Source organism: Mustelus asterias, chromosome 11 (genome assembly GCF_964213995.1).
Source record: "Mustelus asterias chromosome 11, sMusAst1.hap1.1, whole genome shotgun sequence".
NCBI lineage: Eukaryota > Metazoa > Chordata > Chondrichthyes > Carcharhiniformes > Triakidae > Mustelus > Mustelus asterias.
Window position 1 is genome coordinate 51031379 of NC_135811.1, and position 17806 is coordinate 51049184.

At 44.2% G+C, this 17806-nt stretch overlaps 1 protein-coding gene across 4 annotated transcripts in view; it reads right to left on the bottom strand.

The window, feature by feature from the left end:
* The window catches only part of a1cf (apobec1 complementation factor), a 51139-nt gene extending 33763 nt beyond the window's left edge, over positions 1 to 17376 (bottom strand). For 3 of the 4 annotated variants that reach the window (XM_078223607.1, XM_078223605.1, XM_078223603.1), the window contains exons 1-4: positions 17248 to 17376; positions 8760 to 8905; positions 6292 to 6426; positions 1514 to 1644 (exon numbers count right to left, since the gene is read on the bottom strand). In XM_078223607.1, the coding sequence (XP_078079733.1) occupies positions 1514 to 1644; positions 6292 to 6426; positions 8760 to 8858 (365 nt within the window). In that variant the 5' untranslated portion in view covers positions 8859 to 8905; positions 17248 to 17376. Of the gene's footprint in view, positions 1 to 1513; positions 1645 to 6291; positions 6427 to 8759; positions 8906 to 10969; positions 11107 to 17247 lie in introns of all 4 variants that reach the window. The other variant, XM_078223604.1, reaches the window with a different exon arrangement.
* Positions 17377 to 17806: the final 430 nt, after the last annotated feature.

The following is a 17806-nucleotide window of genomic DNA, read 5'->3' on the forward strand; positions in this document are numbered from 1 at the left end:
AATCTCATTAGCGATAGACAGCATGGTTTTGTACGAGGGAGGTCATGCCTCACAAATTTGGTTGAGTTTTTTGAGGAGGTGACAAAAACGATTGACAAAGGAAGGGCCGTGGATGTAGTCTATATGGATTTTAATAAAGCGTTTGACAAGGTCCCTCATGGCAGGCTGGTGCAAAAGGTTAAATCTCACAGGATAAAAGGTGAGCTAGCTAGATGGGTGGAGAACTGGCTTAGCCATAGAAGACAGAGGGTAGCAGTGGAGGGGTCTTTTTCTAGTTGGAGATCTGTGACTAGTAGTATTCCGCAGGGCTCTGTACTGGGACCTCTGCTGTTTGTGATATATATAAATGATTTGGAGGAAGATGTAGCTGGTGTGATCAGTATGTTTGCGGACGACACGAAGATTGCTGGAGTTGCGGATAGTGATGAACATTGTCAGAGAATACAGCAGGATATAGATAGGCTGGAACATTGGGCGGAGAAATGGCAGATGGAATTTAATCCAGATAAATGCAAAGTGATGCATTTCGTTAGATCTAATGTAAGGGGGAGCTATACAATAAATGGCAGAACCATCAGGAGTATAGACACACAGAGGGACCTGGGTGTACAAGTCCACAGATCCTTAAAGGTGGCAGCACAGGTGGAGAGGGTGGTGAAGAAGGCATATGGCATGCTTGCCTTTATTGGACGGGGCGTAGAATATAAAAGTTGGCATATGATGTTGCAGCTGTATTGAACAATGGTTAGGCCACATTTGGAATACTGCGTCCAGTTCTGGTCGCCACACTACTTTGGCTTTGGAGAGAGTACAGAGGTTTGCCAGGATGTTGCCTGGTATGGAGGGTCTTAGCTATGAGGAGAGATTAGGTAAACTGGGGTTGTTCTCCCTGGAAAGACGGAGGATGAGAGGTGACCTAATAGAGGTGTATAAAATTATGAAGGGCATAGATAGAGTGAACAGTGGGCAGCTTTTTCCCAGGTTGGAGGTGACGAACACAAGGGGTCACGGGTTCAAGGTGAGGGGGGCAAAGTTCAACACAGATGTCGGGGGACGTATTATACACAGAGGGTGGTGGGGGCCTGGAATGCACTGCCAAGCAAGGTGATTGAGGCAGACACGCTGGGATCGTTTAAGACTTATCTAGGTAACCACATGAACAGACTGGGAATAGAGGGATACAAAAGAATGGTCTAGTGGGCACATGAGCGGCGCAGTCTTGGAGGGCCGAACGGCCTGTTCCTGTGCTGTATTGTTCTTTGTTTGTCCTTTGTCTCTGGATTCTAGTCTAATGACAATGCCACTATGTCACTGCCTCCTCTGTAAGGTGTAGCAAGCCCTATCGCAATATGAGAATCTGCAATGTTCCTTCATCCAAATCTTGTTTACTTTATGACATACTTTCCAAAGCTCCAGTCAACATAAGGGACGGCTGGTATGAGTTATGTAACTCTTACATTCAAGGCACTGCCCAACCCCACACTTGTATATCTCGGCTGTGTCACGAACTTACCTAATTTCATAATTATTAAGCTGTTTAATTGCATTCTTGGCATCTTGTCTACTGGTAAACAATACAAAGGCATATCCTCTATTATTGCCATTAAAATCCATCATCATCCGTAATTCGTATATTTTCCCGATCTGAGGGAGGAAGCAAGAACATTGTGAAATATTTGCATTGAGGCTAATCATTCCTGAAGCAGGCAGTGTAAGCTACTTAAGCAGAATAAATTAGAAGTTTCAACTTTTTGCACTTGTGTGCTGGCCAATATTTATTCTTCAATTAACATCAGTAAGTGATCTGGCTATTGATCTGTTTATGGGAGTTCCTTGGCTACAAATTGGCTGCCATGTTTCTTACATTGCTACAGTGACTACGGGTGGGTTTTTCCTCCTCCCGACACGACGTAATTTCTAGAGGCGGTGGCGCCTTATCATTGGCTGGCAGCGGAATCTTCCAGTCCCACCGATATCTATGGGGCATTGCATGCCACCTCTGCCACCAGGGTACATGCCACAGTGGTTCGCCATCGACGGGACTGATTCATCCCACTGGCGGGAAGGGCCAGAAAATATCAGCCTACATATCAGAAAGTATTAGTTAGGGTAAAGAGCTCTGGGATATCCTGAGGTCATGAAGAATGCTATATATGCACCTATATATTATACTTATGCAAGTTTTTTTTTCTTGAATAATGTCAATATTTTATGTTACGCACTACAGTCACAATTGGTTTCGAAGCAAAAGCAGCAACCGTTTTGTGCACAGCAATGTCCAAAACAGAAAATGATCGTTTAATTTGTTGTGCAGATGTCAAACTAGTCGCACTCTGGTTCCTATTGCTCGTACACGATAAGGGATATTCTTTACTTCCTGTGGGAGTCAAGCCAGTCAGGCTATCGCTGTCAAACAGGTGCTGAGCAATGGATCCACTTACTGTTTTCACTCAGCTCTCTACCAATAATTTAATAGAACATAGAACATAGAACATTACAGCGCAGTACAGGCCCTTCGGCCCTCAATGTTGCGCCGACCTATGAAACCAATATAAAGCCCATCTAACCTACACTATTCCAATATCATCCATATGTTTATCCAATGACCATTCAAATGCCCTTAATGTTGGCGAGTTCACTACTGCTGCAGGCAGGGCATTGCACGCCCTTACTACTCTCTGAGTAAAGAACCTACCTCTGACATCCGTCCTATATCTATCATCCCTCAATTTAAAGCTATGTCCCCTCGTGCTAGCCAATTTAACAATTTGTGTGTCAAAAACCCTTGTGACAGGCTAGATATCTCAGTCTATAGATTCCATGTGCAATCATTGTAACTGGCCATGAGCAGCCTTCACTGAATGTGCTAGGATGTTAGAATAATGCAGAGAATTGCAGTTTGCCTTGCTAGGAGAGAACGTGCCATCAGCTACTGGCATCATGTGTAGAATACCCCACAGCAAATCCACAGCCACCAATAGTACAAACGATTGAGATTTCGATTGGTATTGATGACCAATGGATTTTTAGTCAATGGAAACTTTCCTGAAAATACCTGACAAAAATTAAAAACAGAAAACGCTGGAAAAGCTCAGCGAGTCTGTGGATAGAGAAACAGAGTTGACGTTTTGAGTCCATATGGGACCCTTCTACAGAACTGAAGAGAGGTAGAAATGTAATGAATTATATGGTTGGAGAAAGGATGGGGCAGAACGAAAGGTCAGGGATAGATTGGAGCTACACAGAGACTGACAGATGCCATGGACATAAGACAAAAGGGGGTGTTAATGGTGCCATTAAGGACTGACGAGTGTTAATAATGGCATAAAGGTAAGATCGCAGAATGTGTTAATAGGAAAACACAAGTCAGGGCTCGTGGGAGCAAAACTGAACAACAAGTGACATGTGACCATGTGGGGGAGGGGTGGGGTTGGGTTGGGGCAAACGATGGGAACCAATAAATAAAAACCCAAAAAGGTCACGAGGGGAGGGGGGGGGAGGCAGCCATAACATGCCTAATCGGACGATGAGGTGCTGTACTTTCAGTTCACGCTGGGCTTCATTGGAGCAGCGCAGATGGTCAAGGACGGACTTGTGAGCATAAAATGGCATGCAACAGGAAGGTTGGGGTCACGCTTAGGGGACAGAGGGATGGTCAACCAGTCACCCAATCTGCGTTTAGTCTCCCCCAGTGTAGAGGAGACTGCATTGGGAACAGTGAATACAGTAGATCAAGCTGAAGGAGGTGCAAGTGAAAGGCTGTAGATACCTGCTGTCTTCACAAAACAAAAAATAGTGGATAATTTTAGCCATTGGATGTTGTGATTCCGCCTATTAGTATCAATGCTCATGGACAGTTCAAGCAGAAAACATGACTAAGAATGACTAAATCACTTTAAAAAGGGAAATTAGATTTTTTTAATGCACAATATTAATACTTGCAAACAATACTTTATACTATTGTATTTCTAGTTTGAAGGAATGGAATATATTAACTTAACTCTAACAGTACTGAGTTAGCAAGTTGAAGGATTAAACCTCACTGTAATATTTTATGATGTGGAGATGCCGGCGTTGTTCTGGGTTAGGCACAGTAAGTCTCACAACACCAGGTTAAAGTCCAACAGGTTTATTTGGCGTCACGAGCTTTCGGAGCGCTGCTCCTTCATCAGGTGAGTCCCAGTCACATGATGAAGGATCAGCGCTCCGAAAGCTCATGATACCAAATAAACTTGTTGGACTTTAACCTGGTGCTGTGAGACTTCTTACTGTAATATTTTAGTACAGAAATCTAGTCTGACACTTCAGTGTTGCATGGATTCCTGCTAAAGAACTGTCTTAATGCCAAAAGTCAAATGAAAATGGTTCATAATACCTCTTTCTTTTGTGAATGTTAAGCATAATAATATTATTTTAGATAAAATACGATGGGTCTGAAGAATGACTTTAGAATGGCGTTGAGTCAATTTTCTCCATTGAAGCTGACCAGTCGACTGTGTTTCCAACACTTGCTGCTTTTATATCCCAGTTTTGTGCATTTTTGTTTATCTTGAGTAACACTGTTTAATCATCACCCACCTCCACGATACTTAAGATCATTAATGTTTGTCACATAGACTCTTACACCGCAGCTTCATTAACTTAGAACTCCAGACAGAATTAAGGTGCTGAAGTTAATTAATCAACAAGGATATCCTTACAGTCCAGGGTTCAGAGAGTCCAGAATGGAGATTGTTGAGACTGTGATTACCACTTTGAGTGAGCCAATAAATACAGGGGAGTGTCCGACAGATTAATTTGGTTTTGCCAAATTTTGCCAGCAGGCAAATTCGGTTCCCATATTCAAGAAGAGTAACACAAAGCAACTCAAGACTCATTAAGCTGATCTCTATAATTGGAAAAGTAATGGAGTCAATAGCCAAAAGGAAGTATACCTGTGTAAAAATAATCTAATTAAAGACACCCATTTAGCTTTAGAAGGGTAACTGACCAACCTGAATAGACTTTGTAGAAGGAGCAACTATGTGGTATTCTAGAGTTTCAAAATGCCTTTGATATTTTGTGTGATAGATTCTATTAGGAACTAAGGTCACAGGGGTTCAAGTTGATGGTTAACTAAAGGAAAGGGAACAGAGGTTATTAATGAGGGGAGTTTGGTCACAAAGGGCGGGGCACAGAATGGAGTTTCCGTGAGTCTGTCCTGGGACATTTCTAGTTTTGGTACACATTAGCTACTTAATGTTTCAATCGCAAAGTTGGCTTAGAGGGGGCAAGCTAGGAATGTGGAAGGAGATCCCAAGCAGGGATTTCCCCCACAGCATGAACTTGTGATTTTATCTGGACTTTTCCAGGAAACATTAAAAATGGAATTCACCTTGAATTTGCTATTAATGATTATATCAAGGACCGTTGGTGGAGATCTGGGAGACTTCAAGCAGGGGGCAATGGACATTGAGAAAGGTACAAAAAGATTTATATGTATTGGCAACTCAACAGTAATTTGAAGGAAGATAATGCCTGACCGAATTTTAATTTGATCTGATTTATTATTGTCACATGTATTGGGTAGAGTGAAAAGTATTGTTTTTTGTGCTCTATACAGGTGAAACATACCATATATAGAGTCCATAAGGGAGAAGGAAAGGTGAGGTTGCAGAATGTAGTGTTACAGTTATAGCTCGGCACAGTAAGTAGTCTCACAACACCAGGTTAAAGTCCAACAGGTTTATTTGGTAGCACGAGCTTTCGGAGCGCTGATCCTTTATCAGGTGAGTGAGTGAGTAGCCTGTTGGACTTTAACCTGGTGTTGTGAGACTACTTACGGTGCCTACCCCAATCCAATGCTGGCAACTCCACATCAATCATAGCTAGGATGTAGAGAAAGGTCAGTTTATTATATTGTAGGTCCATTAACATTATCAGAGAGTTTGAAAGAGTTAGAGTAGTTTTAAAAATATAGAACGAGAGTCAAAGATAGAATTAGAGGGTATGATGTGGAAAGCTCGCAAGAAGTTGCCACACTCCGGTGCCATTTTAGCCATTTTAGTGACAAATATTAAAATTTAATCTTGATAAACCTATCAGTTGATGAAAAATATTTGAAACCCAGATGTCCATCTGCCAGTCACGCGCAGTGGACGCCCGATTTTTAAATTCCGTTCCAGCGAATGGATTTCGAGCAAGTTAAAATCTCTGACTTTGTCAAGTTTTGTCTGGTTAATTGCAACAAAATCCTTGCCGAGTGAAATTAAGTACACACCGACTAGTTTAAAAAGATCTATAAAGCATTACTTTTTCCAAAACTGGTACGAGTTCATCTTCGTAAAGATCCCGTGGCAATTTGCCAATAAAAATCTCACAGCCCCTCTCAGGAGGTGGGCCTTCCCATCCTGGGGGGGGACCCCCATATTTTCTTTGTCCATTTTCCTGCAATGAGAGAGAGAGAGAGAGAGACATCAGGTAGTCGCTGTTCATATTTTTGAGTTAAAAAGAAGCTTTCTACAAATATTAAGCTGAACATGGCTTCAATATGGCGAACTGATGGATATTTACACCCAGAAGACCAAAGAGAGGATTCTGTTCTCTAACATGTAAGGAAGCCACAGCATTGGAATAAGATAATAGGGTGAAAGGAAACTTCGTTTGATAGCAGGCTTTTCTTTCTTAATTCCAAGTGTCAGTTCTGTCCGTCTGTGCGATTCACCTCAGTGTGATCTCTTATCCAGTTTTGTCTAAGATCTCAGAGAGTTGGCGCAAAAAAGCCTATTTACGCCAATTGTTTAAATTTGTTACCCATAAAATCAAATCTGTTCCCCATTCACATTTAACCTATAATTGAGCAAACAATGTTATTTGAGGGTCCAATACTTTCCCTCAGATTTTATCTTGCTTTTTGGCCCTGAATGATGCTACAAAAAATCAATTTGGGATTTAAAACTGGTAATAAAAATGGAGCTGTCTTTAACATATCTGAATAAACACCAATTGCTGGTGCTTGTACACTTGGTGCCATTTCATGCCAGCAATACAGAATGGAAGGAAATTTTCAATCTAATTATCCTCCTTCAAGTTCAATCCCCTCTGTTTGCAACATTAATTACTCACAAACAACTTGTTTTGCTTAAGCAGATCAAATGTGCCACAGTGGTTAGCATTGCGCCCTCACAGCGCCAGGGACCCAGGTTCAATTCTGGCCTCAGGAAACTGTCTGTGTGGAGTTTGCACATTCTCCCTGTGTCTGCGTGGGTTTCCTCTGGGTGCTCCGGTTTCCTCCCACAGTAGGTAGATTGGCCATGCTAAAATGCCCCTTATTGTTCCAAGATATGTACATCAGGTGGATTAGCCACAGTAAATGCACAGGGTTACGGGGATAGGGTGGAGGGGATGGCCTGGGTGGGGTGCACTTTTGGAGGGTCGGTGCAGACTCAATGGGCTGAATGGCCTCTTTCTGCATTGTAAGGATTCTATAATGGAAAATATCAGGGTAAATCAAAACAGATCCCTACTGCATTCTTGATTCTGGATTGCTGTAATATGAATTTTACTTCTCCCAAGTCCTGCTCAGCACATCAATGCCAGTTATTGTCGGGGTAAATCCAGAAATTTGTCTAAGCAAAATAAATGGGATCAGATTGATCAATTAGTTTTGGACTATACTTATTGTCCAATCTGAGGGTGGATCACACTTGCCTGTGTACAATTCTTCCATCAATAACATTTACAAATGATAGGCTGGTCGTATTTAATGTTGCAGGTTATTGCATCAATTGTGGATCTAATCTTTACATTTGAACTTGATCATTCAGAGTAAAATCAGGAAGAGCTTTTTCACACACATACTGGGAGATTTCAGCCTCTCCCCCGTGGCGTGTTTTCCGCTGGGGGAGAAGGCTGACTAGTGGCTGCTGGCAGGATCTTCCAGTCCCACCAATGTCTACGGCGTTTTGGGTGGCTCATTCCTCCGGCCATCTGGAAACCTGCTGCAGGTGGGGGGGTCGTCTTTGGCAGGGCCGGAAGAGCCCGCTGGCGGGAAGGACTGGAAAATCCTGCCCACAGAGTCATACAGGTACAGTGTCTCAAAACTGGTACCCTTAGATCCGGATCTGTGCCAGATTTTGGATGGTGCCAGTTTTCAGTCTGGCAGTTGTGGTTGGCTCAGCTGGGACCAGTGGGAGCAGAGGAGAAGGCAGAAAGGTAAAGCTGATCACTAGTTAACGTGCCACCGTGCCAATAAAGCAACTAGCCCATCAAGCCAGTAGGTTATTTTAATCATCTAATAAAAAGAAGACTTCTTGCATGGCAGCTTAAAAAGAATCCGGTTTTCAGACATTGCCAGTTTTCGGAAAGTTGGCTTTGAGACAGTGGGCGGGATTTTCCGGCCGCTCTCACCCCAAAACCAGAAAATCCTGCCCAAAGTCAACAGACCTTTGCATGGTCCGCCCCCCCCCACGATTCCCGTGGCGGGTGGGACGGGAAAATTCCCCCAGTGTGTCTATAGGAATCTGGAACCGTCTCCCCCAGGACAATTGGAGCTGTCAGTATTGAGGCAGATAGGTTCTTGGCAGGCAGGGACATCATTGGATATGAGGATAAGGCAGGGTAATGGAGTTGATGTCCTGGTTAGCCACAATCTAAATGAATAGCAAAATATGCTCAATGGCCTGTTTTTTGTTCCTGAGTTCTTGTGCAGCAATGTGAAGCGGTCTGGTTAAAAAAAAAATCAACGTCATTCTTTTGACCTGGTGTTTTTGTACTCCTACCTGTACCAAGCTATATCCTGTGCGCTGAATCAATGCACGTAAAGTTGCCTCTTTTTGAGTTCCGGTCAATCCATCCCCGTTTTTTTGATTTGATTCCATTGTGTGTGATTATCAGCAAAATAAATCAGGATAATTAGAGGTGCTCACTGAAATCAAATCCAAATTCAACACGTATTTAAGTCAAATTACATTAAAATGCTTGGTGCGTTTCTTTTTTAAGCTCTGTAAAAAAAGTTGCCATTAATCTGAAATTTTACCCGTGAGTGATAGACAAAACCTACATTATAGAATTACATTAAATTACATGGAATTACATAGAATTTACTGCACAGAATGGGCCATTCGGCCCAATTGGTCCAGGCTGGAGTTTATGCTCCATTCGAATCTCCTACAGCCCTAATTCAGCCCACTTTATCTGCATATGCTGCTATTCTACTCTCTCTGGTGTGTTTATCTACCATCCTCTTCAAGGCATTAATGTTATTCATCTCAATCTGTGTGGCAGCAAGTTCCACATACTGACTACTCTCTGGGTAAAGAGGTTCCGCATGAATTTTCTGTTGGATTTATGAGTAACTCTCTGATATTTATGGCACCAAGGCAGAAGTTTTCTGATGGAGGAGTTTGCCACCCTGTCACTAGAGAACTTGGTGAGGTTGCTGGCTGCCACACAGCCAGTTCACGCTCCAAGAGATGTTCAGCCCCTCATGCGGACAGAAGTCTTGACTCAGAAGATCCGAATAACCGGCAGCACAGCAAACTCAGCAGCTGTCGCCGGGAGCGGTAGCCCCGCTGGGATGACAGAAAATCTCCCCAGGTCAAACCGCTGGAGCCTACAGGATACAAGGGGGCCCACAGGGAGACCTTGGGAGGGGGTTAAGGAGATGGTTTGAAAAACTACTGGGGAGAGAAGGGTTGTGCCCGATCTCGAAATGCAATCAGTAATAGAGACCCATCACCTCTTGCACCCGAGGCCTGCACAGGATGACCTGCTGGGCATGACCTCTGCCCGCCCCCTGCCCCCCCCCCCCCCCCCCCCCCCATCTCTCGCTCCACCCCATCCACAAACCTCCCCTGCAGGCCTCAAAATTGAGCAGGAAACAGCCCCAAAGTGGCATTAATTGGCCGCTCTAGGCAATGCCCATTCCCCGGCATGTTTCAGACAGCTCAGAGTGGGTGCAAGGTTGGCACAAAGACTACCCAGGGAGTTTTATGCCCCCCCCCCCTGTCAATGCCTGCAAACCCACCACTGCAGTCCTGTAAAATTCTGCTCTCAGCTTTGGGAGGAGGCTGACATGAATGAAATGGGATAACATTTCAGCTTGACAAACCAACAAAAGGAGGTTTCCATTTCAGAAAGTTTTAATTATGGTGACAGGGCAGCTCTCATACAATTGGACACGAGCAATTGGACAGAGAGAGTAGATGGTCGATGACTTCAGCAGCACGACACACTATAAATCTCATCAGCGTCCAATTGTGGAGAGATCACAAGCCAGTGTGCTTGCCTTTGAGTTTGGTTTATTAAGCGTTCCCATCAGATGCCAATTTTCCTTGTATTGTCTCCCATTTTAATCCTTTGCCTTTCACAAGCACTGTCACAACGGGGAGATGTGGGCCATTAAATTGATATTGGACAGCAGGAAATTTTAGGGCCGGACAGTAGACACTTTATGCCTAGCACCGTGACATAAATTATTTGAGGAAGGGATTGTTTCTATGTTGGAATGACCACTTATGGCTTTAGGCAGGCATTGTGCTTTGCAGCGAGACAAAATTGATCAATGTCTCAGCTGTCAGTCACTGATCTGATACCTGGCTACAAAGCTTCATTGAGCAAGGAATTCCCTGAACAAAGACAATGGAAGTACCATACTGTAATGATGTGCGTTCACACAAATGCATTTATTAATTAGGGAAACAGTACAGAGGCCAACAGCCCCCCCTCCCAGGCTGCCCTGGAACAGTCCCCTGGCTACCCTAGAATAGCCCACCAGCTGCCCAGGCCCTCTCCCTGCCACCAGTCCCTACCTGTATACAACATGGTTTCAGGCTGCCTTCTGCCTAACAGAGGATTCTCCCCTTGGGGTGATAATCCACTCCCACTCTCCATCCCAATTGGTTCCCTAAGCCAGGTGACCCCCCCTTCTGCTGTGTTTACCACAATCACCACACATTCTGTCCTTTACTCTATGAGGAATGCCACTGACCTGCTCAGGAATGTTCTGTTTACTGTGTACCTACAGGAACTCCATGTAAATAACAAATGCCCGTGTGTACACATGGTTGTTTCTGCGCAAGTTTATCTATTTCTATCATTTGTGGGAAGTCTCAAATGGCCTACCGACTAGGGGAAAAAAATGGATTGTGAACTGGGCCAGAAGTTTCATCTTGATGACTGATGTCCATCACGGTACGTACTGATCTCAGACTGGTGTGTATGGTATAACTTGTAGCCGAAGCTATGACTGGGATTTGAATATGTGACCGTTTCCACCTTTAATGGGTGGCACAGTGGTTAGCACTGCCACCTCACAGCGCCAGGGGCCCGGGTTCAATTCCAGCCTCCGATCACTGTCTGTGTGGAGTTTGCACATTCTCCCCGTGTCTGCGTGGGTTTCCTCCGGGTGCTCCGGTTTCTTCCCACAGTCTAAAGATGTGCGGGTTAGGTTGATTGGCCATGCTAAATTGACTCTAGTGTCAGGAGGATTAGCAGGATAAATAGGTGGAGTTACAGGAATAGGGCCTGGGTGGGATTGTGGTCGGTGCAGACGCGATGGGTTGAATGGCCTCCTTCTGCACTGTCGGGATTCTATGATTCTACCACAATGTTTGGGGCACTGTGGAAGAGAAATTGGGATCACTTGTGCCCATTTTATGGATACTATGAGTGTCCTTAGAGCTCCAAATTGTGTCTGCAGCATACCACAAATATTTGGGGCAAATCCTGCCAGATGTCATATAGGTGAGGTATGAGCATACGTGCAGTAAAAGACCATTGGATGTATTCTCCTTGGAATACAGCATGTCTTGGAGAAGGAACAGAGGCCATGCAGAGGAGGTCAAGTTGCTGGAAGAGGAAGAAGGTGGTGGAGGCCATATTTGTCTAGGATTTCCAGGAGCAATTCTCCTACTTGGAACATCAGTGAGGAACAAAGTGTTTGATGTCTGTGCTTCATTAAGGATGTTGCAAGTGGAATCCATCACCTGCTGCAGCCACAGCTGCATATCTGGGGTTAGAAGGCACGGCAGGGGGACCGCACCATCTGTGTGTGCCATTGAATTGGTTGGACAAGCAACAGCAAGGGTGCTGGAGATGGGAGGACCAAGGTTGTTTCCTTGAGAGAGAGCAGCAGGTTCATGCTTCATGGAGCCACTGCCATTTCCCTAGGCATAGACACAACAGTCCTCGTGATCTGTTGGAGGACAAATTGTTGACTGCTGTGATATACTGCAAGCCCTTTGTGCACAATGTAATCAGCAGTCACAATGACAGAGTCTGAGCTTCCACAGCAGCACTCAAATATTGGGTTATGCTGCACCTGGAAGCTGTGATATCAAACACTGCAGCACAATTAGATCTACAAATGTATGAACCCATTTTTGTGCTCAAAAGGCTGGGCTCCAAATTCTGCACAAAGACCTGTGTCAAGTTGGAGTCAGAGTCCTCCTTGATCTTTGCCATTGGCCACAGATTTGCTGGCAGGTTTCCCAATGATGCAGCCTTGCGCTGTGCTTTCCCATGTCCGTCTGTCCATTGTCCCACCAAAGTTCTCACCAGAATCCTATACAGCAGAACTTGTGTGCAGTCGCACTCTCCAACTAGTTGACACCTGTGCTGTCCTTTCTCCAAGTCCTGGTTGCTGGCCACTTATACTCAGTGTCTCACAGTGTGCAGATCCCACCTCTATGCTATTCTCTAAATTGTGGGCAGTGTCAGTATCTAAACTGGTAGCTATGAATGTGAAATTCAATGACATTACATCTTTATCCTCACTGTCTTCTTGAAGTCCCTGTACTACTTGGCCAGGCTGCACTTCTTCAGTATATGACGAGAGAAAGGCAGAATATTGTGGTGTGCAGAGCGATGGGACAGACATTGATGCACTAATAAAAGATAGAAAGGAAAGACTTGCATTTTATAGAATCGTAGAATCCCTACAGTGCAGAAGGAGGCCATTCGGGCCATCCAGTCTGCACATACTCTCTGACTGAGCATCTTACCCAGGCCCACTCCCCCCCCTGCCAATTCCCATAACCCCACACATTTATCTTGCTAATTCCCCTAACCTACACATCTTGGGACACTAAGGGGCAATGTAGCATGGCCAATCCACCTAACCCGCATATCTTTAGACATTTTCATGTAGCACCTTTCACGACTACTGGACACCACAAAGCACTTTACAGCCAATGAAGCACTTTTTGAATTACATTGTAATGAAGGAAATGCAGCAGCTAACCTGCACACAGCAAGTTCAAATACACATTAATGTGATAATGACAAGATTGTCTGTTTTTGATTATGTTGGTTAAGGGATGAATGTTGGTCAGGACACTGGGGAGAACTCTGCAGAATAATGCAAAGGGATATCTCACATCCATTTGAAAGGGCAGACAGGGCCACAGTTTATTGTCTCGCCTGAAAGACAGCACCTCTGACAGTACAGCACTGCACTAGTGTGTCAGCATAGACTTTTGTTTTTAAATCCTTGAATGATGCTTGAACTCACATCCTCCTGATTCAGAGGCGTGACCTAATGAACCATGGCTAACATTGCAATATCATACCACAATGCCTATAATTTGTGCTGATTTGTGATTAGTGAAGCTTGATTGCCACATTTTGGATCAAAAGGACAACTGGCTATGCTTGTGACATTTCAGTTGCCTGTGTAGTCCTTGAGTACTGTTGAAAAAAGAGACATACTTTTGAAGCTTTTCATCTTGCACTCATCTGGACGGATGCAAGAATGCCAAATTTCAAAGGGATCAACAATTTATACTGCCTGAGAAAATGGTGCTGATTGTTGGGCAAATTGACACTGTTTGGTTGAGGTGTTCCCTTGGAGATTGCATCTGGTAACTATTGTTCCCTCCCCCATGCTCTTGTTTAATTCAAAAAGGCATAATGCCTGGACATTTTCCTTTTGCCTGCAGAGGACAGGCCCCTGTACATGAATATATTTAGCTTCTAGCAAGTGTAAGTGAGTCACATTGCAGTATCATGCAATCAATCAATCAACACACTTTTCTCATGCAATATAAATTGTTGCTCCCTATGAAATTTGGCATTCTTGCATCTGTCCTGATGAGTGTAAGATGAAAAGCTTCAACAGCATGTCTCTTTTTTTTAGCAAAACTCAAACTTTGTATTCCTGAGCAACTCCATGTAATTCTCATGAAAAGTCAATCAGGGCACAGTTATGTCCAGGCTTCACTGCCTTATTTCTGGAAAATTCAAGGATATGGAGTTCATATGGACGAGATTCACAAAGGTGATATGAGGGCTGAGTAGCTTTTCTTATAAGGAGAGGCTAGAGACACTATGATTGTTCTCATTTAGAGGCAGCACGGTGGCACAGTGGTTAGCGCTGCTGCCTCACAGCGCCAGGGACCCAAGTTCGATTTCCACTTGGATCACTGTCTGTGCTGAGTCTGCACATTCTCCCCATGTCTACGTGGGTTTCCTCCGGGTGCTCCTGTTTCCTCCCACAGTCTGAAAGACGTGCTGGTTAGGGGGAACTTGGCCATGCTAAGTTCCTCCTCAGTGTAACTGAACATGTTCCAGAGTGTGGCAACTAGGGGATTTTCACAGTAGCTTCATTGTGGTGTTAATGTAAGCCTTATGACACTAATAAATAAACTTTAAAACTTTTGACAAGGAGGCTTAAGAAGATAATTGACAAAGGCATTAAATATGATAGCTTTTCATCAAGTAAACTGGGGAAAGCTGTTTCCAGTAGTCAGTAAGATTTGAAACTAGAGAGGATCTGTTGAATACAATGGTGGGAAACCTGCAGCCCAGGAGCCACATGCAGCCCATCAGGGTTCTGAGTGCAACCCATGAGACATGTTGTTGCCTGTTGCCCATGTGCAGAATTGCCACATTTTGTTGCTTTCCATCTATGTAACTTTCTTCCTACCGGTATAACTGAAACACGAAAAGCAAGGGCAAGTGAAGTGAGGTGCGTGTTGATTGCTCACACCATTGACTGTGAGAGCCATCCGCTTATTCTGAGTCCAAAGTGTAAGCATTTCATTTGTTTTTACCACTTGGAGTTGACTGTTCTATTAATATATACAAATGATTAAGCATTTTCTATAATTTCCTATGAAATATTTTGGCGTGAATTTAATCTTACTGAAGGATCATAGTGAACATGCCAGATTTTGGTCTTGCCCACTGAGATGATGGAGGGCCAATCATGTGGCCCACTCACTAACCTAGGTTGCCCATCACTGGTTTACAATGATCATCAAATAGATACTTTTTCCACCAAGGGTGTGTGGGGCAAAGAATGTCTGCTACAATCTTTCATCATAATTAGAAAAGGAATCAATAAATACCTAAATAAAAAATATTTAAAATGTGACTGTGATAACTACTTGGGCAGCATGGTGGCACAGTGGTTAACGCTGCTGCCTCAGAGCGCCAAGGATCTGGGTTCAATTCCAGCTTCAGGTCACTGTCTGTGTGGAGTTTGCACATTCTCCCTGTGTCTGCGTGGGTTTCCTCCCACACTCCAGAGATGTGCGGGTTAAGATGCTAAATTGCCCATCAGTGTCAGGGTAAATATGTGGGGTTACGGGGATAAGGCCCAGGTGGGATTCTGGTCAGTGCAGACTCGATGGGCCTAATGGCCTCTTTCTGCACTGCAGGGATTCTATAATTTTATACTTCAGCCATAATGGCACAAATAAGCTCTATATGCTGCAAAATTATATGCTTATCCAAATCAGAAAAATTCAATGCTTTAAAGACGGTAAATCTCGTATACTTGGACATATTAAGTGATCAATGCTTATTAGGTTTACAATGTGCCTCCGTCCATTATTTTAAATCAGTAACACTAATGGGTTAATACCTAAGTTCAATCAAGAGGTTGAGGTGTGCAACCTGCAAACATGTCCTGTGCCTCTGCACCTAATATGGATAACAGTCATCGACAGTTTTTTCCTTTTATTACGATGGGAGAATTTCAGCAAAATATTTCCAGGTGGAAGAGGGTAGACTGTCACTGCCCCTCAAACATTTCCCTTTGCTTTATCAACTGAGAGGGATTATTGGTTACTGACTGTACTCTTTGGATCCTCGCTTTATGACCTTAAAGCTGTCGATTTCCTGTATTTTACTAAAAGGGGCACATTATCGTAACTACATTTATCAACTCCATCACCCACATGATGATAAGACAGTCCTGTTACCCAAAGCTAGGCATTCGCTTTCCTCTGCCAGTGCAGCTACTTGAGAAGGTTGGATTACACTGACTGGCTAAACTCCTGCTAGCCTTGCTCGATAAGGGCGGCATAGTGGCACAGTAGTTAGCACTGCTGCCTCATAGCGCCAGGGAACTGGGTTCAATTCCTGGCTTAGGTCACTGTGTGTGTGGAGTCTGCACGTTCTCTGGGCGGGCTTCCTCCGGGTGCTCCGGTTTCCTCCCACCGTCCAAAAGACGTGCTGGTTAGGTGCATTGGGCCGTGCTAAATTCTCCCTCAGTGTAACCCGAACAGGCGCGGAAGTGTGATGACTGGGGGATTTTCACAGTAACTTCATTGCAGTGTTGATGTAAGCCTGCTCGTGACACTAATAAATAAACATTAAACTTTAAAACTGCGTCCCTGGTGCTTGCTGAGCTGCAGAGTGAAAGAACTCTCTGGAGAAGCCTGGTTACTGTTTGCCCACGCCTGATAACACGATTCGGCTGTTTGTCTTGTGCAGATCGATCGTGGCTTGCTGCAGACATGTTGACTTTAGTTAAAAACCCCATATGGTGACGGAGGCCACAGTGCGACCCAGTTAGAAAGGCACCCCAGCCTTGGCACAGGAGATTGCAACAGCCCCTCACATCTGAATATAGATTTAGAAAGGCAGCACAGCAGAATGGGATTTCTAAACATTTATTTTTAAAGGTGCTTTAGCTGATACTTTGTGTGTGTGTGTGTAACAATTACTCTAGATGTTTAGTTGTAAGAAATTATATTCAGGGGCGTTCTCGCTAAACGAATCAATGATTTTTCTGCTCATTCATATTCTTCCCAAACTTCACTCAAATGTTCCAGCTGAGTTTGCAGTGCCCCTGCCACCCAGCCCATTGCTAAACCTCAACCAGCAACACAGACAGATGAAAAACAGAAATGAAAGCAGCGCCCTCCACACAGTTGAGCTACCTCTTTCCCTTTCCCTTCGTTTCGCCCCTCCGGCAACGCCACTAACTTGTGAACTGACCCCCAGGAAAGCAACAACAACACAAAAAAGAGGCAATACCTGAGCAATTTCAGAGATCAGCGCCCGGGAAAAAATCCTCCTTGATTATGATGAGGTTTGCGACGTGTCACCAATGTTATTCTGCAATCATCATATCAAAAAATCCAAAGGTTCAGCCGGGCGGCTGTTTAACAATCGGCTCAGGTTAAACTTTAACTCACTCTATCTCCCTACACGGCAGCCTTTGCTCGGTGTGATTGGCAACTTGGAAGGTTATTGTGCAGAGGCTGAGAGTGAGAGTCAAGCTGGGGAGGGAGCTGGCTGCTCTCTTTAAAACCTTTTTTCCCTTTTAACATTAGTTAACACACATGGAGCTAACAAGTGTGGGACCTCCCGTGACCTGTTAGCCTCTTCCTTTTAATGCTTTGCCTCTTGGTTACATTCTAAATTTCCTTCCCCTGGCCTTCGGTCTATTTCCCTTTGGCCATTATTGGCGTTGAATGGACAGGAGCAAGTCAGATCAGGAGGGTAATGCTTACATTTATTTTCCACATGCCAGCTACGACTATCACTTTAAGAATCATGGAATCTCTACAGTACAGAAGGAGGCCATTTGGCC